This window comes from Carassius carassius, chromosome 34, assembly GCF_963082965.1.
Source record: "Carassius carassius chromosome 34, fCarCar2.1, whole genome shotgun sequence".
Classification (NCBI taxonomy): Eukaryota; Metazoa; Chordata; class Actinopteri; order Cypriniformes; family Cyprinidae; genus Carassius; species Carassius carassius.
Window position 1 is genome coordinate 19,604,350 of NC_081788.1, and position 25,850 is coordinate 19,630,199.

The 25,850-nt window shown below is 34.9% G+C and overlaps 1 protein-coding gene across 1 annotated transcript in view; it reads right to left on the minus strand.

Moving 5' to 3' along the window:
• Window positions 1–813: 813 nt before the first annotated feature.
• The window catches only part of LOC132114650 (adherens junction-associated protein 1-like), a 62,163-nt gene continuing 37,126 nt past the window's right edge, over window positions 814–25,850 (minus strand). The window contains exons 3-6 of the mRNA XM_059522884.1: window positions 8,953–9,040; window positions 5,336–5,578; window positions 3,131–3,253; window positions 814–2,222 (exon numbers count right to left, since the gene is read on the minus strand). Coding sequence (XP_059378867.1) covers window positions 3,181–3,253; window positions 5,336–5,578; window positions 8,953–9,040 — 404 coding nt within the window. The 3' untranslated portion in view covers window positions 814–2,222; window positions 3,131–3,180. The remainder of the gene's footprint in view (window positions 2,223–3,130; window positions 3,254–5,335; window positions 5,579–8,952; window positions 9,041–25,850) is intronic.

Below are 25,850 nucleotides of genomic sequence, written 5' to 3' on the forward strand. Positions count from 1 at the left end.
TCTTATCCCATGAAGTTTCCTAGTGATTCCTGGAATTTCCTAATTATTAGGAAAACTACAGCTACAGCAGAAACAACAGTGTTTTTGAGGCTTGGCACAACATCAGTGTACATTTGTCTGTCTGTAATGTCTGCATTGACTTATGCAATGGAAACAAAAATCTTTTTTAAACTTATCCACTGATATTGTGATAAAAACTATTTTGAAAAATCACATAGATAGAGGTAAATATATAGAAAACACATTTACACATGTACATAATACAGAGCTTTAGTGTTCCAGTATATAATTAGTACGCTTTCTAAATACCCAACATGATTGGCCAGTGTGGTTCACGTGATCTCTGTAATTGGTCAATTATAGATTGTGAAAAAAGGGGGTATACATAACTTCATATGTATTGCTGTCTTCCAAGGATGAAAACAGGAATCACAATTCTTTACTGGTTCTAAACATTTTGAGTAACATCTGAAAACCTATGTTTAAATTTACTCCAAAAAGTTTGGAAACAACGATTTTCCTCGTTCACAGTGTTTGCCTTTGTACAATATGTAATTGTAATCATTAAACATCTGTTTTGGGATAAAATAATAGTTATCCTCCCTCTTATTTTCTTAACTCATCATGAATAACTGTCCTGGTCTGTTTACATACTGCTACCCACAGTGAAGCTCTTTGGTCTAGTGATGCTCAACTAGTGTTGTGATCACACACAAACACACACACATTCTCTCTATCACACACACATGCACACACTAATCCAAAGTGTTTTTTGTTCCTGCTGACTTAATCAATAAATGAAACTGATTGGCACATTACTACATTTCTGAATTTATTAAAATGATTGGCACTATACGATTCGGTTTCTAATAATAGAATATTAGCCTTTTAGTCAGTTCTGCTCAAATCAAACTATAAATTATAAACTGTTAGCTTAAATTAAATCGTACCACACAATGAAAGGGACATTCATGGTTTTGTTTCAGATTTAAATATAGAAGTAAACAAATGAAATCAAGATTGCACAAATGACTAGGCACAGAAATAAACAATGTTTTGTCCTTTATGAGTCTATGCACAAAGCTGATAACTGACTGGTGATTTATTCAAAAGCTTTGTTATTCAAATGTAGAGGAGGTTTATTAGCTATCTGGTAATGTTTTAATAGATAACTGATTGTGATATTTAGGCTCGACCAACAAACTAACAGTTGTCTGGTAGGTATCAAACACCTCTCTGAGGGTCTGTGAGTCTGTAAACATGATTAACCCGTACAGGTAATTTCTCATCAGTGATAAAAAATTAAAAAAAATAAAAATAAAAAGGAAACTCAACAAGCGTCAGACGCATGGCTTTGGCAAATCAAATAAGCTTTAAATGAATACTGAATCTGGCTTCCACATTGTTTGATAGCTTTAAAAAAAAAACTACTTCATTAAACCTCTGCTCACAGATTAACAGTCCCAAGAGTCCAGTTGAATTGGGTCTGTTTGACTCATAAGTAACCTCGTTTGTATAAAAATAGAGACTATTCCTTAAAAACGGGGCCTAGTAACAATGTAGTGAAATTAAAACCTGGGTATACTATTTCTCAATGGGTTCTTTTTTCTCTCTCTCTCTTTAAAATGAATAGTGCTCCATATAAATATTTTTTAGACATTTGTAACACATTTCCTCAGCTATTTCAAAACATATTTCAAATACATATTCATACTTTTTATACAAAAACGGATGACACATTGATATTGGGAGACAGTCACTGAAATTACTTGATGTGTCTGTAATTTTCCACAAAACTGAATGCGTCCCATCTATATATGTAGTGGCACATAATGGCATTATTGGCACAAAGTTCAGGAGAGTCTTTTCTCCACACAAGCAGACGTATCATCGTGTCAGAGAGCGTCCCATGGCCTCTCCACTCCAGCACACCCACATGTGCAGTAATACACATATACAATATATCAGCTCTAGGTATAGCATCTCTAAAATGATCATATGTCTATGGAAAATAATTTGGGAGGGGTATCCATAGCACTGCATCAGTCTAGAAAAATAAACATCTCCAGTCCATTTCTAGAGAGATCAAACATTTGTACAAACTGCCTGATCATCTCACTTCCCATCTCTGTAATTGCTTGTCGTTGTTGTTCTTGCGGTTTTGTTTTGCTTTATTGTGTTTTAGTCTTTTGTGTTTGACTCACAGGTTTTCCAATGAGATCCTGAAAGATACATTGAAAAGATTCAATTAAGTATTTAAAAATTAAATTCAAAAAGAAAAAATAATGATTTAACTTACATGTTACTTTATACAACTTTAAATGAAAGAAAAAAAAAAAAAAATATATATATATATATATATATATATATATAAGTACATATAGAAATTAACATTAACCTAGACTAAGTAATTGATAAACCTTTACAATAGGTTCCATTTGGATTATTAGTTAACATTAACTAACAATTGAAAGACTTCTGCTTCTAATCTACTTCTGCATTTTGTAATCTTAATTAATGTTGAAGTCAGTATTTACTAATATGAGGGTTATTATAGTTAATTGAATAAAATAAAATAAATGTTAACTGAAATTTTTTTTACTTAATTCAGCTAGTTCCCAAAGAAACATTTTACATTTTTATTAATTTGATACTAATCAAACATTAAATAAAAATATATAAAAAGCTGTACGTTACAAAAAACACACACACAATAAAAATGACAAACACACACACAAAAAATGTATAATATATATATATATATATATATATATATATATATATATATATATATTATTATTATTTTTATTTTTTTTACTTTTGTTAACAAAGATTAATAAATACTGTAACAAATGTATTGTTTGAATAATAAATACTGTAACAAATGCATTGCTAAATATGTGAAATTGTTACCAATTATTTCCATAAAAGGTGTTCATTGTTAGTTTATGATACAAGTGTTACCATTATATTATTATTTTCATGTCACACTATATCTCTGCTGTTGGTGTAAATTCTGTTTCAGCACAATTTTTAAAAGATATGATCCACAAGCAACTGTGATTTTCTAGTAAGTACACAAGCACGTGTCAGAATTAGAGTTCAGAGTCATATGAAATACAGTACGTACCAGGGCACAAATTGAAGACGTGGGCTCAACCCAAAGGTAGTAAAAGGGCCTCAACAGGAGATCTCAAACCATTTCTCCGACACAAAGGCCACAGGGATTAGCTGCCTTTCAGTGGGCGACGGTCTGGAATAGACAGACAGATCAGCTCTTCGGTCCTGCTGCAGATATAAGCACTTCTGTCCTGTTCCCTGATATATTTTTTTTAAATATTATTTTTAATGTGGCGACTACATTATACCACAAACAAAGCATCCACAGTTACATTTCCTCTAAACCCTCTCATCTAGGCTTTTGCATTCTGAAGCATACACTATTAAATGAAACTACACTGAAACTATTCATACAATTTAAAGCTCATACTCTTTTGTAAAGACCAGGGCAATGGAAGGACAAAAAACAAGACTAAACTACTGTCACAACATACTTGTCTGAACAATAATGACTCTCTGGCAGATTAAACTGGTTATTTCCAAAATGCACATTAAAGGCTAAATTATTCTATTTAAGATCGTAGCAGAGAAACATGTTAAAAGCTGCACTTTAAGAATGGTAAAAAAAAAATATATATATATATATATATTGTTTTTTTTAAATGAAGACATTCTTGCATTCAAAAACAGTTTAAATGAAACAAAATATCTCAAAAGTAACTCATGACTACATGAAAAACAGCGCGAGGCAAGATGCAACAGCAAGAGAGTCTGTCTGTGTGTGAATGGCTGTAGTGGTGTTGCATTACAGTGGATGAATTTAAACATGCAAATCTCTAAGAACGTTTTAACATGGAAACTGTCTCTCAGCTAAAGAACAATTCAGAAAAAGGTACAAAACTCTGCACTTACACTGCAGGCACAAATATGTAATTTGAATCACTTGAGCGCTACAGTCCCACATGTGGGATCATTATTTCTGTGCCCCCGGGAGTACGGTCACACATATGGGATTTAGAAAGCACAGCCACGTCACATAACTTCCAGATTCAAATGTGCTTTTGCGCTTTGGCTGGAGCTGAGCCAATGATGGACACAATCTGCGCTTGTCATGTATCACAATTATGTACTGTTTACAACCACATAATGTTTATTTTAAATTTCAGACATTAAAAACACATAACTACTAGAAAAACAATATGAATATTGTTTGTAAAATACACACTGATTTTACAGCAGTAATAACAATCCAGTCAATTATAATTTGACGATGGGTCCAGCTTGGGACGGCCCTGTGTGTAGGTAACTATAAACTTCTCTCTATTCTTCCAATTCACCAATCACTTACTTTCATGTATTTCACGAGAATGTGTTGTAAATCCGGCAGCTAAAGTATGTTTCTCTGAATTGCTGTGCCCATCACGCAGTATAGATCAACTAACAAGATCATAATGAAGGTTTGTAAATGACAAAACACATTCACTTCCGTGTATTTGAGAATCAGAATATCATTTTATGACACAGTTAACAAGTTTGTGATTGTTTTATTACATTGAAAAAATGAAGTAAAAGGGATATATCTTTCATACAGTGCTATTGTGGTGAAATAATAAGGCGATACGTTCTAAAAAAAACTTACTGTGGGAGGGTCAGTATGAATATTTGAAACTCACGCGTGAAAGGGTTAAGAAACTACCTCTTAGATCTAAGGTACTTTATTTATTATTTAGGGGTAAAAATGGTACAAAAGATGTAACGTTTAACTTTTTTACCTCAGGATGCCAGTCCAGTGACAGTTTTGTACCATTTTTTCTGAGACTGCACTGTAAAATATGTGTGTGTGTGTGTGTGTGTGTGTGTGTGTGTGTGTGTGTGTGTGTGTGTGTGTGTGTGTGTGTGTGTGTGTGTGTGTGTGTGTGTGTGTGTGTGTGTGTGTGTGTGTGTATGTGTGTGTGTGTGTGTGTGTTTGTGTGTGTGTGTGTGTGTGTGTGTGTGTGCTTTTCTGTTTTTAGGTGAAAACGGTGTGTTGTACAGCCACTTTAAACAGCATGTTATACATTTGTGGATAAAGTTTATTCTGTTCTGCTTTGGTCCAGTGTTCAAGCTTTTTAGAATGAACATTATTTCTGACAGCACTGAACCAACTCTAAGCTATGAGGAAGCCAAACCCTGTCAGAATGTACGGACAGGGCTGCCAGTGCAGTCTCTTCACTGTCAGCAACAGCAACAGCAAAAGTTTTTTTCTACAGAATATATATTAATCTTGGACTCTTGCCTGTTTCCATTGTAGGAGGTCTTGTAGATGGGTGTGTGCTGGATCATCTCATCTGTGTACACCGGTATGCCGGCCCGCACGCACTCGTGTGAGCACTGTAAACTTTCATTGTAGGCGGTGAAGATGTCCATCTTACTGGGCACGCGGGCGGGCGTGAAGTCGGTCAGGTTTTGACAGCTCTCCTCTTGCTGGTTGATCTTTCTCTGATGGCTGCTGTGTCGGCCATTCCCGGACTGCGCACAACTACAAAAACACGCACCAAATTCACAAAGCCAACATAAAATCATACCTTGAACCGCTGTGTCTGTCCTACATTTAACATGGACTGGGGAATCAGACACAGACAAATTTAGCTCTGTTCGAAACCTAGTGAGCCTCCTCACTGTGTATTTCCTAAATAGGCATTCTGATTGAAAATTACTGATCTGAAATGCTCTACTTAGCCAGCAAAGTGCAGCAAAATGACTCAACAAAAGCTGATTTCAAGCAAAGTCCATTAAAGGAGTTAGCTTTTTTGAATTTGGCTCCCAAACTCTGGAATAGCTTTCCTGATAATGTTCGGGGTTTAGACACACTCTCTCTGTTTAAATCTAGATTGAAAACACATCTCTTTCACTAAGCAATCGAATAATGCATCTCATAATTTGTGACTGCAGTTGTATTTGATCAAATGTGCCTTATTATTCTTTAGCTTGGGTTAAACTAATTAATTTTATTTGGTTGGAACAGCGGCTACGCTAATTATGTCTCTATTTGTTTCTCTGTTTTGCCACTGGATTTACATCATGTGGTAATTAGGAGTCACACAAGCTCCAGTCTGAATCCAGAACACCTGAGAAGAGATGATGCTGACCCTAAGAGGACCTCAGATGATGCTAACCCTGAAACAGCGCTATACAAATAAACTTGAATTGAACTATTATAAGTACCCTTTTTTAGTCTTGGATAGTAAAAAGTAAAGTTAATTATTTTAATTAACATTTTTATTTGTATAATTTTGACAATTTAAAAAAAAAAAATTCAAGTATCTTTAATAATGAAAATCTTGCATCTGTAAAAAAAAAGAGTATGTTTCTAATAATTTGCAAATATATTTTTATTATTATTACTAAGATTTTTCATAAATAATTTTCAGTATTTGTTTATACTTGTTTAATGAACATTTTAGTTTCTAAATATTATTTTTACAATTGTTTTTAATTATTTCCATTTTTATTAGCATTATTTATATTATTAACCATTTTTTTAAAATAATTTTATAATTTAATGAACACTTTGTGACACACACACACATATATATGTATATTTATACAGTACAGACCAAAAGTTTGGAAACATTACTATTTTTTATGTTTTTGAAAGAAGTTTCTTCTGCTCATCAAGCCTGCATTTATTTGAAAAAATGTAATATTGTGATATATTATTACAACTTAAAATAATAGTTTTCTATTTGAATATACTTTAACAAAATAATTTATTTCTGTGATGCAAAGCTGAATTTTTAGGATCATTATCACATGATCCTTTAGAAATTATTCTAATATGATGAATCATTATCAAAGTTGGAAACAGTTCTGCTGCTTAATATTTTTTCAGAACATGTGATACTTTTCTAGGATATTTTGATGAATAAAAAGTAAAAAAAAAAAAAAAAAAGAAGAAGCTATGTTTTTAAAATATAAATATTTTGTAATAACAGTATACACTACTGGTCAGTAATTTGGGGTCAGTAATTTTTTTTTCTTTCTTTTTTTTAAACAAAATCAATACTTTTATTCAGCAAGGATGTGTTAAATTGATAAAAAGTGATAGTAAAGAAAGTATATTATTAGAATATATATTATTAGATTTTTTTTTTTTTTTAATAAATGCAGTTCTTTTTAACCTTTTATTCATCAAATATATTAGACAGCAGAACTGTTTCCAACACTCATAATAAATCAGAATATTAGAATGATTTCTAAATGATCATGTGATAGACTGGATGTTACATGTGACACTGAAGGCTGGAGCAATGATGCTGAAAATTCAGCTTTGCATCACAGGAATAAATTATTTTGTTAAAGTATATTCAAATAGAAAACTATTATTTTAAGTTGTAATAATATTTCACAATATTACTGTTTTTTCTGTATTTTTGATCAAATAAATGCAGGCTTGATGAGCAGAAGGATCTTCTTTCAAAAACATTAAAAATAGTAATGTTTCCAAACTTTTGGTCTGTACTGTATATATATATATATATATATATATATTAGTGGGGGGGCATGGACTAATTTTTTTAATCTAGATTAATCTTACTGTGATCTTGAAATTAATCTAGATTAATCTAGATTAAAATGGCTCATTCGAATTATGTCGAAGGCATTCAGAATATGTGTGTTACCCAAATAAAATTGACAAACAGTAAGTCTTTGAGAAGGGGTTTATCAAGCTACGTGGTGCATTAGAAAAGGGGCTCATCTCCTGTTTCCAAAATGCATCACAAAGTGCAAAGTGAAAAAGTTGTAGACTAATTCCACATTGCACAAGGTGCAAACAACCTTACGCCTGTTTCACACATACTGCGTCTGCAGTGCGTATGCGTTGCATATTTTTTTAACGCACACATGTTAACGGATTCCAGTTGCGTTCCAGGAGTGTTGCATCTGCAGCAGTGCAGCGATCGTTTACGCGTCCTGTGTGAAAGCACATCGAGTCCGTGCTGCACCACATACGTAATGCACACAGACTGCATACGCACTGCAGAAGGAGTATGTGTGAAACAGGCGTGAGCAGGGCCGTAGCTGGGGTCAGCGGGGACCCGGTGAAGGTTGTACCAGTGGGCCCTGTTTGAAATTGTTTAATTTGTATGTTCATTTATTTTTATTTATTTGTGCTATGTACAATGTTTAAGTTTTTTTCAAGTTTGTAGGTGTCAAGGTTCAGAAACCAAATAATTAAATGTAAAATAGCACTGAATAGTCTTTAATGTAAAAATGAAATATACAATCAAACCTACATTTATTCAGACACCTTCAACATTTCTCACATTATTACAGTTTTGCTATATATATCAAAAATTATATCTGGTGTCTAAATAATTTTTGGTTTGACTGTTAAAACTACAAAGTAATTCAGTCAAGAGCAGTGAGTGATTTTCTTTCATTTTCTTGGATTAACATTACAGCAGCCAGTAGCTAAATTAGGCGAGGTCACTTTAAGAGACGATGAACGCATCCAATATAATAAACATCCCATTTTTTTCCTCAACTGTTTACTTTCACTTAAGAAATAACTGACAGTTTTTCCGAGCATAATTTCCAAGGTGAATATTTTGACATATTTTGTATGTATTTGTCGGCACAAGAGCAAAAAGAAGCAAATTCTGTGTTCATTCGGTTTTTTGAGACGAATGCTGCCTACAGAAGAAGCTCAAAAGGTTTGGGAAAAAAGCTATTGTGTACGAGTGTCCAGATTGCTTGGTGCAATAAGGGGTCACTGTCCACATTGACAGAAAGAGTGATAGAAAAGGACAGATAATAAACAGACAGAGGGACAGGAATAGGGAGAGACAAACAGGAGGAACACAGACAGAAGTCACTGACACAGTACTGAAAGAAAAGAATGTTTCCTACCAGTTTTTAAGGACTAGAGTCGTGATCAAGGCTGCAACGATCATGATGAGGGACACAGTGATGGTGATAATCTGGTGAACAGCCAGAGCTAAGAAGAGAAAAAAACAAAGACAGCATAGTTATCAATGTCTCTATGGCAACTAATGTGAGCGCCAATGCCTCTTGCAAGGTATTTGATTGCAATAACAATGATACTGCATCTTAACATGTACTGCTCTGCCAGCATAGCTTCTTCTAAGCCCCGTCTGCCACCGTTACACCATTTCACAAAGTCTGGAGCATGAAACAGCTTGACTGGGAGAAGATGGCAAGCATACCAGCTGGCTAAAGTTCAGCAAACAACAATTAAAGCAGAACAAGAACACTTTGTTCCAGAATAAAGAGTGTCGCAAGAACTATGAGCTATGCTGTCTTTCTCACTCCGTCACTCCCGAATGGATAGGAATGAAACCCCCGCGGGGAGCCACAGTTACAGACGTTTAGATATAAAGAGTACCACGACTTCCATTTCTTGCTGGAGCTGATAAGAGTGAAGAAAGCAATTTTATGGATTTGCCCATCAATATTAAAGTGTTTGTGTGCAGGTCTGCAAAGAACAGCAGCATCCATATTAAAGTATATGGAATATGAGAATGTGGTACAGCTTAGCACATTTATGTGAGTGGTTAGTGTGCAGGACTTTATGGAGTTTCAAAGTTTAGCATTAATTTATTCACATAAAAATTTCAGAGTTATAACAGTAGTTAACCTTACCTCACCTCGCGCATTAGCTTCACATGGGGTTAAGTGTCAACCTCAGTATGAGACACAGCATCTGAACGTGGGCTGTGTGTAAGTTATAATGTAATATATATAAATAAAAATATAGATAAAAAAATATATAAACATAGGGGACAATATACTGTATTTATAATGAAGGAATTTTCCATAATGTTTTTTTTACTAGTGTTTTGCCTCTATTTTGAATGTTGCATTTTATTGGGTTAGTTTTTTAGGGTTAACGGAAATTTCCATATAAAATAACTAGATAATATCTAGTTATTATATAATATATATTTTTTTTCTTTTCTTTTTCTTTAGTGTTAGTTAAACGTGTCTGCTCATTTCGAGATTTTTTCCTTCTCATTATTTTAATATATATTTTATTAAAAGACATACATGTATGTTTTATTAAAAGACATCAGAGTACAGCTGAGAAACTATGTTCGTACATCTATCTCCCACTTTGAACTATTAGCAGATGAACATGATATATATAAATTACTCTCTGCCTCCCCTGATGCCTCTAATTTGATTTCTCATTTTATGGATGTTTTTATTGGTCAGTTAGACATATCTACCCTGTATTTGAAAGATTCCTGGGAAAAGGATTTAGGTATTCAAATTACCAATGAGGATTGGAAAAAGTCTATCAAGGTCATAAATAAATGCTCTATTAACTCAAGACACCAACTTATCCAATATAAAGTAGTACATCGGCTTCATTATTCTCGGGTTAAGCTTAACAAATTCTACCCCTCCATCTCCTCTAACTGTAACAAATGTGAATCTGCAGAGGGATCCTTGGGACATCTTTTCTGGTCATGCCCAAAACTTTATGAGTTTTGGAGCGAAATTTTCAGATTCTACTCTGAGGCTTATTCTTGTATCCTTGCCCCTGATCCAGCAATTGCTGTTTTTGGTTGGTCTGACTCACTTCGTGGGTCCAGTCATCAAATTAAAAAAGCAGTCCAATATGGAATGGTGATAGCTAAAAAAATTATTCTTTGTCTATGGAAAAAGGCATCAAAACCACTTTTTAAATCCTGGCTTTCTGAACTCTCTAACACTTTGCATTTAGAGAGACTTAGACACAGTTTTTCTGATAGCATTGCTGGCTTCGAATCCACCTGGGAACCCTTTTTTAATTACCTGTCAAATGTCAAGGATAACAGTTTGAAGTTATGACCGTTTCATTGTTTGTGAGATCATCATATTGCCTGTGCCCACTGGCCCAGAAATATATGTGTAACATAGTAACCTATGTATAAAACTGGAGGAACTGATGAAACAATGGTTTCAAAATCCTTTTTTTTTTTTTTTTTTTTTCTTCTTTGTCCTTATAAGTTGTTGTTGCCTTTTTGTATTGTTCTGTGTTGGTCAAAATAAAAATAAAAATATAATATTAAAAAAAAAAAAAAAAAAAAAAGACATCAGAGTTACCTAAAACATTTTTGGGGTGCTTGACACACCTGCACTTTTCTTTGTTTTTCAGACCTATTCTAGCAGTCAGCATCAAGAGCCATATATCATTATAAACAGGAGGACTTACAGTTTAAGTTTAACTAATTCAAAGTCTCAATTTTACTTTTGTTTTTTTTTTCAAAGAATGAATGAAATTACAGAATTTTAAGAAAAATGCAAGCAACAGTTGGGTGTTTTTTTACTGTGTACTCAAACAGAAACTCCTAAAGTTTGGATATTTTTCTTTAGAAAGTTGTGTCTGGGTGTTTTACACTTCCAAATAAAATTTTGTTTAGATATACCATTCCCCAAGCAAATTATAGCCATTTATTACAATATTGTTATCTGCACTTTTAAGTAAAAAAACAGGCCTATTTCGTTTACTAAGAGATGTGTCCAAAAACATTTTAATGAGTAAAGAAAATGGAAAGAGTGTTATTTGATAACAAAACCAAACATAACAAGTTTTTTTCTTCTTCTGATAAATATATTTTCAATCTGAATATGAATAAACACAAAATATGCAGCATATAGTAAAAACAATTGCACAAATTGTCTTCAACAATACAGTGCAAATGATTCACAAACTACACAAAATGAGTGAGAACTATTCAAAGTGCAACAGAAAAAAACAGTACAAGCTATCTGTTTGAACTTTATATTTTGTATAATTATTTAATTATAATAGACATTATATAAATGAGAGATCCGTTGGATGTTATATGTGTTAGAATCGATTATACCGGAACATCGCCTAGCGACCCAAGCCAAGATATACATTCCAGTGTTTATCAGATATGTACCACTGTTTCATCCTTGGTTTTGATTTGTTTTATGTCAAAGTTCTCTGTCGTGTGGTTTTTTTGTGCTTTTTCAGAGAGTTTTCTCATGCAAATGTGTTAGTTTGTGTTTGTATCCATGCACTCGCGACAGACTTCACTTTCACTTTGTGTTCGTTCATATTTCAAAAGCAATATGTTTAAGTATTAGTTCAAATGACTACTTATTGGTTGAATATGGGGCAGTTTGAACCAATCTGGGCTCGGGGATGGGACTAAGCGTCAACAATCATTTCTGTTTCGCTCAGAGGAACGAAAGCGTTGGTTTCTTCTGACGAATCAGTGTTGTCAAAATGTGATGACGTAATCACGTGCACTACGGTGCCACTGAATATCCAAATGAGATAAATACGTGAAACGTGGATAATCTCTGCTTTACATCACTTTTCAAAGCATTCAGATTGGATAAGCGGTTCAAAGTTATTAAACATTAAAAAACAACAGTTATTTTTAGCCGCGGGTGGCTATATCTGTCTTTGAGGTTTACTGTGTCCCACAAAAGTAATTTATCTATAAATACATTTATGCCGCCTTTGTACATTACAAATTACAAGTACAAGATTAAGTCTGTGAAAGTGTTTCTTGTAAAACATGGGTGGTTGGCATAAAATACTTTTAGGACAGCGAAAATTTAAAATAATTTGTTCAAATATTTTGCTGATTATTTTACAATTATTATGTATCCAGGTGCTATGATATATTAATTGGGAAAGTAATTGCAATATTTACATATATGAAATTAGCATACACATTAACAGAAGCAGCATACCAAACAAAAGCAATGTCAATGAGTCAACAATATGTACTTATATGCATATATTTCTATAATTTATTGATCATATGACAGGACCCTTTAAATGAATTAAAGCGTTAGTTCACCCAAAAATGAAAATGATGTAATTAATAACTTACCCTCATGTCGTTCCAAACCCGTAAGACCTCCATTTATCTTCGGAACAGAGTTTAAGGTATTTTAGATTTAGTCCAAGAGCTCTCAGTCCCTCCATTGAAACTGTGTGTACGGTCTACTGTCCATGTCCAGAAAGGTAAGAAAAACATCATCAAAGTAGTCCATTTGACATCAGAGGGTCAGTTAGAATGTTTTGAAGCATCGAAAATACATTTTGGTCCAAAAATAGCAAAAACTTTTTGAACCAGTTCACCAAATCGAACTGAATCGTTATAAACGGTTCGTGTATCCAATACGCATTAATCCACAAATGACTTAAGCTGTTAACTTTTTTAATGTGGCTAACACTCCCTCTGAGTTCAAACAAACCAATATCCCGGAGTAATTCATTTACTCAAACAGTACACTGACTGAACTGCTGTGAAGAGAGAACTGAAGATGAACTCCGAGCCGAGCCAGATAATGACTCGTTCACGAGTCAAGAACCGGTTGCAATCGGTTTTTGGATCACCAGTAGTTCTTTCGGACAGTTCAATTCAATAAACCGGTTGAAGAAAACGGTTCACCGGTTATATTGCGCTCGACGTAATGGCGTCATTGGCTATGATTGCCCTTCATTCAACATAACATTAGCACAGAATCAGTTCAGAATCAATCACCAAAAGAATCAGTTCGGTTCAGATGTGTGTGTGTGTCGGTCTGTTTCACGCTGAATCACACATGCGCAGTATCATCAGCTCCTCAGTTCTCAAATCAGACACGTCTGACAGAAACGGTTCTTGACTCGTGAACGAGTCATTATCTGGCTTGACTCCAGTTCTCTCTTCACAGCAGTTCAGTCAGTATACTGTTTAAGTAAATGAATTACTCCGGGATATTGGTTTGTTTGAACTCAGAGGGAGTGTTAGCCACATTAAAAAAGTTAGCATCTTAAGTCATTTGTGGATTAATGCGTACTGGAGACGCGAACCGTTTAAAATGATTCAGTTCGATTTGGTGAACTGGTTCAAAAAGATCCGGTTACATCGAATGATTCGTTCGCAAACCGGATATGAAAAACTGCTTTGTTTTGAACTCTCTTACAACAGACACGGAAGAGAAGACAATGCTGAATAAAGTCATAGTTTTTGCTATTTTTAGATCAAAATGTATTTTCGATGCTTCAAAATATTCTAACTGACCCTCTGATGTCACTACTTTGATGATGTTTTTCTTACCTTTCTGGACATGGACAGTAGACCGTACACACAATGGAGGGACTGAGAGCTCTCTTATTGATTTACAATGTAAAGATTTTCAATGTTGACACTGTTTGGCAGTAATCAAAAACAAACTCAGGACCGTCTTTTTGTTTTTTTGGGAAAAAAGATAACAAAATAATCCACTCCACCGAAGTCCCCAGTTTGCAACCACCACACCGTCAGACTGTTTGCATTATTCAGTATGTAGTAAAAAAAAAAAAGATATATCATTTCAAAACCAGCATCTTCTTCCTAATGCATTTGTTTTGTTTAGCTAGCACGCAGCAAATACAACTGCTTGTTGTGCTACTGTATATGTGTGTGCCCCAGTCAGTTTATACACATCATTTTCCTTTCTAGTGCCCCTTGTGTTAGGCGTTTTTCATTTTAGAGTCAATTAAAGGAATGTCTCAGTGCTGGCAGAAACGGCCAAGTTATGTTATACTGTGTTGCTGTACAGAAAACCCTGGAATGGTTTACTTAACCCTACTGACCTCTGGGGTGCTGTGCCCCTCAGGTTCTGGCTGAATAATCAATACTAGAGAGAGAGCGAAAAGAAATGGGATATAAACAGAGGAGAGAGAGAGAGAGGGAGAGAGAGAGAGAGAGAGAGAGAGTTAAACACTTCAGTTTTGTGCACATGTGTGCATGTTTCCAAACCTTTACATATATATGTGTATGTGGCGTAAACATCTGGGCCAGTTCTCACAGATTATATTAGCCTTGAGGGCCAACAAGCTCTACTGAGTTGTACTCCTTATGGAACATTTTTTGAAGCACTTAATTTAAAGCATTCTCATGTTTTTGAACATCTAGTGTTATGCACTCTATTATTTAGATGTGTTTTGTCCATAGAAATGCATTTTTCAGTACTGTAAAACGATGTTACTAGCAGATGCTGCATGGTGTGCAGACCAACTAATTGATAATGAAATTTGTTCTTGATTAATTCTAATCAATCAGTCTAACAAGGGGGTCTGAAGTATTGATCCTGTAAAAAAATCAGTTTGTTCGAATGCAGTTTTGATTCACTGTAGGCAGTGCATGCCTTACAGGTTGTTTGTTTGACCTGGAGGAGAACTGGTTAAGGTTCAGAGGAGTTCAGACACTCGTTTACATCATACTGACATTCTGACTCTTCCTGATTGCTTACCTGGCACTGTGACTGATGGGAGCATGCAGATGCATCTGGGAAAACTCTCCCTCACTTTCCCTTCCTGTGTTCTGTGTCTGGGTCAGAGCTGGGTTAATTTTATCTCAGTCCCTGGCCTGAACACTGCTCCTTGGCATGTAGTCCCCCAGCAACACAAACACATAAACATATCAGACAGCATTTAAATTTCCCTCTCTCTCTTGCTCCGTCCCTCTAACTCTGAGATGGAAGGCAGCAGATTGAATTGAGAGAGTGTGTCAGGTGATATATTCAGGTGTTTATGCATCTCTGAAATTTTATGAGACGAGCTCTTCGTCCTCAACCTTGCTCTGAGTCAGAACTCTTGTTGGCTTCTTGGGCTTTTGTTTTATGTATTGATTTTGGCTCGAATTTTTTATTTTCCCCGTTCTGTCACACCGAACCCATCACATTTGTGCAATGTAGAGCATTATAATACCATAGTAGACGAATGCCAGTGTTGGGAAAGTTCACTTTCTACATGAACTAGTTCAAAGTTCAATTCACAAATTTTAAAATAAACTAGTTCAGTTCATAGTTCAAACTTCTAAATTTTGAACTAAGTTCACAGTCCCAAAAATGAACTAGTTCATAGCTATTATTTTTCAAAATTATTGCCACAGCCCATATAGAATCACAGACAGCAATTATTTTATCAGTTTTAACAATGAAGCTATGCGTCAGATTTCATCTTCATATCCAATTTTGAATCCTTATCCAACCAGGGTTTACATTAGCATTGAGGGGACAGCATTTCCCCATTGTTGCTTTAATGCTTTGTTGCTGTCCATTCACTCCAAACTAGTAGCAGCTGCAGCTTTCAACCCTACAGTAACGTTACATTCTAAAAAACATGAGGAAAAACGTGCTGCTTGAATGGTCTTTTTTGAGGAATTATTAAAAGAAAGACAGGACAGTATTCATTAAGGTGCAAACGTTTTTCAATTTTAATAATTTTCCATTGTCCACATGCTAAAACAGAATATTGGAATCCTGGAAAAATATACCAGGCAGGTTCAACAAACAAGTTACATGAATAGTAAAACCCTCAAGACCATTCTATTAACACAAACTGAGGTAGGAACCAGGCTGAGGTAGGAAATTAAGGTTGAACTTGAAAGTGCAATATTCAAAGTGCAAAACATTTAAACATTATTAAGTAACTTTTAAATTTTTTGGCTTGTTTGCCCAATGAATAAGTAAAAAAAACTTAAAGGACGGATGTAACTGAAGTGCGGATTTTCTTTTTGAAAGCCGGCGGGCAAAGTTTGCACAGAAAAGTGAGATTTCTCCCATTCTCACCGACCTTGTCATAAACATCATAAAATTATTTTAAATGATCATACGCCTTCTTGCTACATGCTGCTGTCGCCTCCATGCTTTTTATTTTTTTGATGACGCATCACGCATGCGGCGGACGGCGGTGCGACACTGGTGGCTGGTGTTGCCAGATTGGGTGTTTTTCCGCTACATATTAAGACCTGTTTACGGTGTGTTTTAGCCGGGTTTTCGACTGGAAGGCTCTATAGAAATCTGGTACCCTATTGAACGAAGTTAACCTGAGAGAGCGTGCCGTTCACAGACACCAGAATGAATGAGTTGACAGTAACGTTCATCAGGCAGTAATACAGCACGTTCAGTTCACGTTCACCCAAAATATGAACGAGTTCATGAACTATTGTTCAATGAACGCGTTCAGGCACAACACTGACGAATGCAAATGTACCCCTATTATATTCTTATTACTGCCACCCAGGCAAAGAGAACAGGGCGTACATCATCTTGTCGCACCTACAATGAGAGAGATAGGCACACCAATTCCAGTCAGGGAAAGTGTCAAAAGAGGAAAACATCCCTGTGGTATGGTACAGACATGGAGTCACCTTGCTTCAGGTGCTCAGGGTGAGCCTATTTTTCCCTGGGCGCCTTGCCAATAATCAGGACAAAAGAGCCCAACCCTCATAGGAACTATACTCTACATCCCAAACTCTCCAAACCACAAAGATGCAGAATCCTCACGCCCAGAGATACTGCTAAGTGTTCCTGTTAGAACACGCTGAACTTTTCTAACTATTTTGGGGTGTTGTTTGATTCAATTGTTTCAAAGAGTTCAAGGCTGGCTGATTAACATGACCCTGTTAGCCTCAATTAACAGCCATTCAAAATTGGTAGAAGGTCCCATGATGCGGATTATTTTCTTTTTTTATGTTTTTTTTATGTTTCCTGAGATGTACTTTATTGTTAGTATGATTTTTACATCATAAAATTTAGAAATAAAAGGCATTTTTATATCCTGATTTTAACCCCCTGGCTTGAATGCTCTGTTTGAAGGGGCGTGTCTGCTGTGAGACTCAGAGTAAACACCAACTGTTGTGATTGGCTGACATCTTTGCATTTGAAATTCGTATTATATGTGGAAATTTTACTTTTACAATTTTTTTTTTTACTAATACAGCTGTCGAGATTAACGAATCGTGTAAATGTAGATTATAGCATTATTTTTTTATCTTTTCCCATCACATGACAGGCTGCAGTGATGAGCATTGAGTAGAGAGTAGACTCAGTGTTGCCAGATTGTGCGGTTTTGAAATTGATTGTGCGGGTGAAAAATTGGCTTTGGCGGGTGGACAAAATTTGGGCTGGTTTGGGGTCAGTTTGGCGGTTTTCAAACATATAAATTGTATTGGCTAACTTGTTAACAAACAAGCCAAAGTGTGCATATACTGCACCCAACCAGTCATCACGATGTTATAAAGACAGGCACACTGCAGTGAGGTGCTGATGCTGATGTGGACGTCGTGGCTGTACTTTTAGCCAATCACTAGGGATCTGCAGACAGACCTGATGATTCATGAGTGATGGGTTTTTAGCATGATAATGGATCTAATTTTAAATGTATGAACTATATGAGTGATCATAATGCTTAAATATAAGTGTTTTAACTCTCAATACTTGAATTACACCTGTTGAGGGAGAGATGACACAAAGGCTCTAATATCACTGCAACTCCGAAATTAGAGCACAATGGAATTATTTAATCAAAATCTATTTATATTTAATCTATACGATCCTGTTTTTTATCTTTTAAACAGTCCAGATTGCTATATACTTGAAAGCAACTGGACTTGTTATTTTTGACTGCAAATATAATGTTCTACTATATGAACTTCAGGAAAGACTTAAGCCGATTCAGACAGTAATTGTTTCTCATGGGGACCTGTGTAAAAAATAAATTTACATATCACAGATAAAACTCATGGATACGGACAGCGATTATTATTGTTTTTTTGTTGTTGTTGTTTTTCGGATTAATGAATGACAACGCAATTTTGATTGTCATGTTTGCATAGACAAGTATGAAATACATATTGATGTTGCTATTTCCTATTACTTATATTGGGCCCCTTTTTGCATTTAAAATCTGACTTGACATTGAAAATGAAGCATGTGTTTTTTCGAAGGTATCAGTAAATTTCTTGATTTGACTTGACGTTTTGATGGTGACAGCTTGCATATTTTAGGCAAAGCATATTTGGTAATTCTCTTTAATATATTTGCCCGATTTGATCCATGGGAAATGTATCTAACGATATTATATATTATTTTGTCGTCATTATTTTGTTTTAATGAGTTGAAATGGCTCTTAACAACCTTGACTGACATATTCTATCACACTATTTTGACATTTAAAGTTTTGGGCGGTTTTTTGTTGGAGTGGGCGGTTTTTGTGAGCTTTAGGGCTGGAAATCGTCCATACAATCTGGCAGCACTGAGTAGAGTCTGTTTATCATGTGAATACAGTGTTCTCATCATTGCAACGCATTTTCTCTCACAAAATGATTTTTACCACAACTAACTGCAAACACAATTTCGAAATGAATACAGTAAGAGCTTGGTTGTGCAGCATAACAGCGTCATTCATTATAACGGCAGTTTGGGCAAGTGTGCAGATATACTCGCGATGTGTGATTGACAGCTGTGAACAATATAAAGGGGTCTTCTTTAGGGGTCTCTTAGTTAAATCACAATTTAAATAATGGATTTGTTTCATGCTACTAAGAGAAACAATGTGAAGTTGATCGTTTAGTCACTGCTTGATTCCTGGTGTATAAACAGTATTAAACAATTTAGAAAGAAAGTCTGTGTGAACTTGAATAATTAGCTACACATCAGAAATCACTGATCACAGATTAGGCATTAATGAACACTGTTACTCAATGTTTGTGGTGGTGCTGTCGAATCCATATCTTAAAATTCTTTTTGTAAAGCTTGTGCTGACATTGCAACTGAATTTAAAGTAAAAAATAAATTGAATACATTTTCTCCAAATTCTCTGGGCGGGCAAAGCAGAGAAAGGGGAGCTAACCTTTCCAGATCAGCCCGTCTGAGCTCTCATTTTCTAAAAGGCAGAACAGGACACCCAGGGATTGGTTTACACCTATTGAAATTTCTAGCCACTGGGGAACCATAGACAGGCTAGGGGAACTCATATTAATGTTAAAAAACCTCATAAAGTGAGAATTAAAAATTTTGTTTTCATTATCTTTAATCAAAATTCAGTAACTTTTTTGGTCATAACATTCCTTTTATTATGACATTTTCAAGGTTGCATGGACAGATGAAAAAATATTAATCAGTCAGGGATGAAAAAAACCTCAGTGGGAATTTATATTTAAGTGTAAGAATTGCACCCCTCAAACTGAAATAGCAAAAGGAAGTTTAAATGTAAATTTGCTTTAATTTTGTAATCGAGGTATAGGTTTATAGAAATCATTTTACTGTTTGTTAAAGTTTTTTTAGAAAAATTATTAAAATATCATAATTAGTAATAACTGACTTTATGTATATGAAAAAATTTATCTGATTCTAAATGGGAGAGGTTTATAGATTAATAAAATATATTGTTGAGATGTTCACAAAATATATCAGTGATATATAGCAGAGTAAACTGGTCCAGATAAAAATTAGGCCTAACAAAGTGAAATGTCATCAGTTTGCCTTTAAAATAGGACAGTAGTGGAAAGAAAATGGAGTTAAAAAACTAGGACAAATATAAAACCCAAATAGCACAATTTACACGGATAGGACCTTGAAGAAAAATATGCAAAGGAGACACATACACAGGGGGAAATATTTTAAACTGATGGTTATGAGTTTGTGCTGCTGGGACCCCATAGAGCAGAGACCACAGAGGCAGACACTCCTCTATGCACCTAAAGGACATTTAGTGGTTTGAAGCTGGACATTGTGTGGATCTGTCAGCTAAAAGCTCTATTAGTGCAGCCCAAGCCTGGCATCTGCAGCTACAGATGGCTGTAAAGGGCTAGTGAGATGGAGTGGAAAAGAGATGCCTTCACTGAGTGTTTTCAATCATGCTGTGGTTTGGATGGACTCATGGCAAAGCAAAAGCTTTGACTGTACATTCAAAACCCAAGAACATGAAAGTGAAAAAAAGGACTTTCAGAATTTGTATGCAGGAGTATCCAGATACTTCAAACTTCAAATGAACTGCTGTGCGTCTGGCAAGTTTAAATTGACTTTAGGAGGACCAATCCCGCCAAAATCATACCTTGGTACAATTTTTTTGCTGCATTTCCCAGCACTAACACCAGATATTTTTCACAGTAATCTAAGAAGTCAATTTAGTTTTGTTGGGAATGCTGTAATTTCATTATGAGTGAAATCTCATAGAGAAAGAGAGAAAGAAAGCAAGAGTATTAGGAGACAGAAAATATTTTTTTCCATGATGTCTGAGCACTATTAAACATTTTCTTTTTCCCTGTGAGTTAAAAATGATTAATATATGCATATATTATCTGAGCATGGAGATTCTCTGGGGTTTATGAATCTATTTTTTAAATAATTTTCCAAAAGCAATTAAAAAATGGAAATTTGTTGTGGAAAGCCAAATTCAGAATCTTTTAAAAGGGGCTTTTTAGTACCTTTAGCTGCTTTTATATTATGATTATGATTATATTATCATGATTTCAAATCAGAACAAACATCTTCTTCATCTAACCGTTTCCTTTTGCACATTTTGTATTGCTCTATAAGAATTTCTACACATTCATAGCATTTTAATATTAAAAAAGTATCTTATGCTCACTAGGCTGCATTTATTATGCTCACTAGGCTGCATTTATTATAAAACTGTATCATTTTAATATTGTGACATATTATTGCAATTTAAAATGACTTTTGTATTTTAATATATTTTAAAATGTAATGTTATTTCATCTTCATTTAAAAATCATTCTAATATGCTAATTTGGTGCTCAATAAACACTTATTTATAAGATCAATGTTGAGAACAGAACCTACTTAATATTTTTGAGATAACTTTTAAAGAAGAAACAGCATTTATTTCAAATAGCACCCTAGCTGAATAAAAAATGTTAATCTCTGTCACATACACACAGAAAATTAACGTTATTACATTCCATTTAGTATTTTAGTATATTTTGAAAAATGTCCCAGTGTGTTTTTTCTTTTTTTGGTCCGTAGTCAGTTCACTGTTGTTTTGAACCCCACCGACTTTCACTGTATAGTCAAAAACAGTTGAAACATTCTTCAAAATCTCTTCTTTTGTGTTGTACCCATATGTTCCAAAACAAGTGAGATATAACAGAAAGCCCACAGCACTACACTGATGCTTTATAATTCAACACAAGAACGTGTTGAGTTTCACAATTTATGCTTCATGGCCACTGAATTTTAAAAGGTTAAAAGCATGTACACCGAAAAATTTATGTGAATTAAAGGGTTCCACTTATGAATGGAATCTTAACTTATTCATGGGCGAAAATAGGAATAGCAATTCAAGCACAGGCTTTCTCGTGTGTAAACCCTATTTGCTCAGTACATTAGTTAAAAAACTGTTATTTCTGCACCAGTTCTCCTCTCGCAGACCAGTGAGAATGACTATATCTCCGTCAGTTACATCCTTGTGCTCTTTGTGAATCTAGCTAAATTTACGTTTGATTGCATCAGCTTTCTGTTCACAGAGCTGTTGACTCCTGCTGAGTGCCCCTCTCCCATTCATTTGTGGAAACGGGCTTGATGAAAATCTTGCCAACCAACCGACAACCAAATACTTCAGATATCCAGCTCTAATTTTGAATGCATTGGATCTGTAGTGAAGGGTTTGAAGTCTTTCCTCCTCCTCCGGGTGTCAACCTTCTCCCCCCTTTGCTCCATTTGTTGTCCTCCCACACGCCCCACCTGATTGCGGGAAAACTCTCATGGCTCCTGCTGATGGTTCACGATTGCCAATTAACGAAGATGTCAAAATGTCAATCTCACTTGACTTTCACTGAGCTACAGCATTCCCAAACCCTTACTGCAAGAGCAGAGTGAAATGGAGAGGAGAAAGAGAAAGACAAGGAGGATCAAAGGCAATTATTCTAAATGCCTTTTCCCAGTGTCAAAGGCTTCCCTGCATAATTCGATCGCTCTGTACAGTGTGGGAGGGAGAGGTGGTCAAAGTAGACTCTATGATTGTATTACTTAACAGATAATGAAGTTGTCCTGGATGGAACTACTTCACGGATGTCTGTCAGAGCAGCCCTGTGAGCTTATCATCACGTCTTTAAAAGGTTTACCTCGGTGAAACCAAATGGACCTACTGGATGAACAGTTTTAACAAAGATAGCACTTGTAACATAATATAGTTCATGTATTACAATTCAGGCAAGACACATCCCTAAGGAGCCTGTGAGTGAATTTAGCACACCTTTGACAGGAAAAATGTCGCCTTTTAATAAAACTGGAACACATCAAACTGGAGGCAATAACTTAAAAAAGTAAGTGCATCTGAAGACATCTCACAAACACTGTACTGCTGCTACAACACAAGGTCATCCAGTAGGTCATGCTTTGGGACCTAACATAATGTCTTTCAGTTACCACAAAACAAACATACACGGTGGACTGACATAATAAAGGTAAAGTGTATTTTAATAAAGTGTCTTTTTCAATACTTCAGTCTATTTTTCTTTTTATTTATCTTATTTTTTATTGTATTTGACAAATACAATTAAAAACATCTCCATGCACCATGGTGGGAAAAACTCAGGTATATATCTGATGTGCAAAAAAAATGTGTATTGTATTTGTGAAGTGACATTCGGCCAAGTATGGTGACCCATACTCAGAATTTGTGCTCTGCATTTAACCCATCCGAAGTGCACACACACAGAGCAGTGAACACACACACACACACACACACACACACACACACACACACACACACACACACACTGTGAACACACACCCGGAGCAGTGGGCAGCCATTTATGCTGCGGCGCCCGGGGAGCAGTTGGGGGTTCGGTGCCTTGCTCAAGGGCACCTAAGTCGTGGTATTGAGGGTGGTGAGAGAACTGTACATGCACTCCCCCCACCCACAATTCCTGCCGGCCCGAGACTCGAACCCACAACCCTTCGATTGGGAGTCCGATTCTCTAACCACCAGGCCACGACTTGCCCTCTGTTGTAGTGTTGTAGTGTAGTGTTGTAGTGTATGTTGTAGTGTGTGAGAATTATGGGTATTGTAATTCTGGTGAGTGTGTGTCACGCTTATCAGTGTAAAGGTTTGATTTTAGTCTAGACTACAAAATAATAACTTGTAATAATAATAATAATAATATGTATATAAATATGTATTTTTAAAATGTCATGTCAAAACGAAAGCATACCTTTTAAGCATAGCCTATACAGAATATCATATCATCAAACTACATTGTAAAAAAGTAAAAGATTGTAGAAATAAAATTAAAAAGTAACTCTTTATAATAACTTTCATTAATAAATCATTAACAGACATTATATAATGCTTAATGTATCATTAGTTAATATATATTCAAAGAGTTAGAAGCGTGAGATAATGTGCTGAAAGTTTACTGACATTTGTAAACAATTCAATTGACATTAAATAATCATATGTTTGATCATATGACATATCATATGTTTATTTAAATAAAAAAGCAAAAAGTAATGTGAACAGTGTTGGGGGTAATGCATTACAAGTAACGCGAGTTACGTAATCAGATTACTTTTTCCAAGTAACTAGTAAAGTAACGCATTACTTTTTAATTTACAAGAAAATATCTGAGTTACTTTTTCAAAAAAGTAACGCCAGTTACTTTGTATTCCCATTTTTTGACTGACAAGCCTCCTGTTCCCATATTGGGAGAAATCGGAAGTATGGAGGCGTTGTGTGCGCTGTGTGAACATGTTACTGTAGTTCTAGACTAAATGTGAATGTGCATTAATTCATCCCACTCACAAAAAAACAAAAAACAAAACAGATTTAGTATTCATCAAAATTAATCAAAACAGTGAAATGCAAACTCAGAATATGACGCAAACCTGCTATAACTAAATATATTAAATAACACAAATGTATCTATTCCCATTTTATTAACAGTGTCTTTGCTGCTGACCTTTAATGATCCAGTTCAACCATACTAATAATTAAAAAATGACTTTAGATAAACTAACAATTGTGCTTCATTGTTTTTTTTTTATTGCTGAAGAGTGTTGAACCTTCTCCTGTGTTCTACTGTACAGACGTGAATTTACTTTTCCTTCAGCCTGAGGTTTATTCATTACACTTTTTGGTGTGAAAGGGCTTTTACATTTGCTATAAATAGAACTTCTTATATTAAAAACAATCAAGCCCTGCTCATATTTAAAAAGTAACGTGAAAGTAAAGCAAAAGTAATGTAACACATTACTTTCCATAAAAAGTAACTAAGTAACGTATTTAGTTACTTTTTAGGGAGTAACGCAATATTGTAAGGCATTACTTTTAAAAGTAACTTTCCCCAACACTGAATGTGAATTAATAACTTTTCATAAAAATATACTTTTCAAATAAAAAATCTGGAGAAGGATTAGATATGGAATATATAACAATTTGAGTGGAATGTGGAATCAATATTTTCAGCCCTCCAGTAATTCCTATAATTCTTATTTTACTACTGATCACCCTTCATTGAGCAGAGCGTTATTATGAGTAATCAGGATGTCACAACATAATTTCACATAATAAGTAAACTAAAAAATTATTTTTCTAACCATTAACTTTTAAGCACAGTCTGGCTTGGAAAGATGCATAATTTTGTCTTTTACTTATTAAATGTTCAATTAACCTTTGAGCCTGGGGGTGAAAACAAGCTTGGAGTGCTGAGCAGCAGGATTGTATTGCATTTTAATCAACTCACGCACAGCTTTAACCTGATGACTCCATCTGTGATCTTCATGGTAATGCTACACTGTAAAAACAAACCTATAGAATCTACTCAATAAAAGTGAGGTAACAATTTGCACTCATTTTGTTTGGGTAGATTTCATCCTATATTTTTGAGTAAGGAGTACCTGACTTTAACAGCTATGATATACTAAACGAAATTAGGCAAAATCTACCTAATATTTCTCAATAGCACACAGCTAATTACTTATAAAAATTGAGTAATAATTACTCTATTATTAGCAGAAAACAGTTAATCTACTTA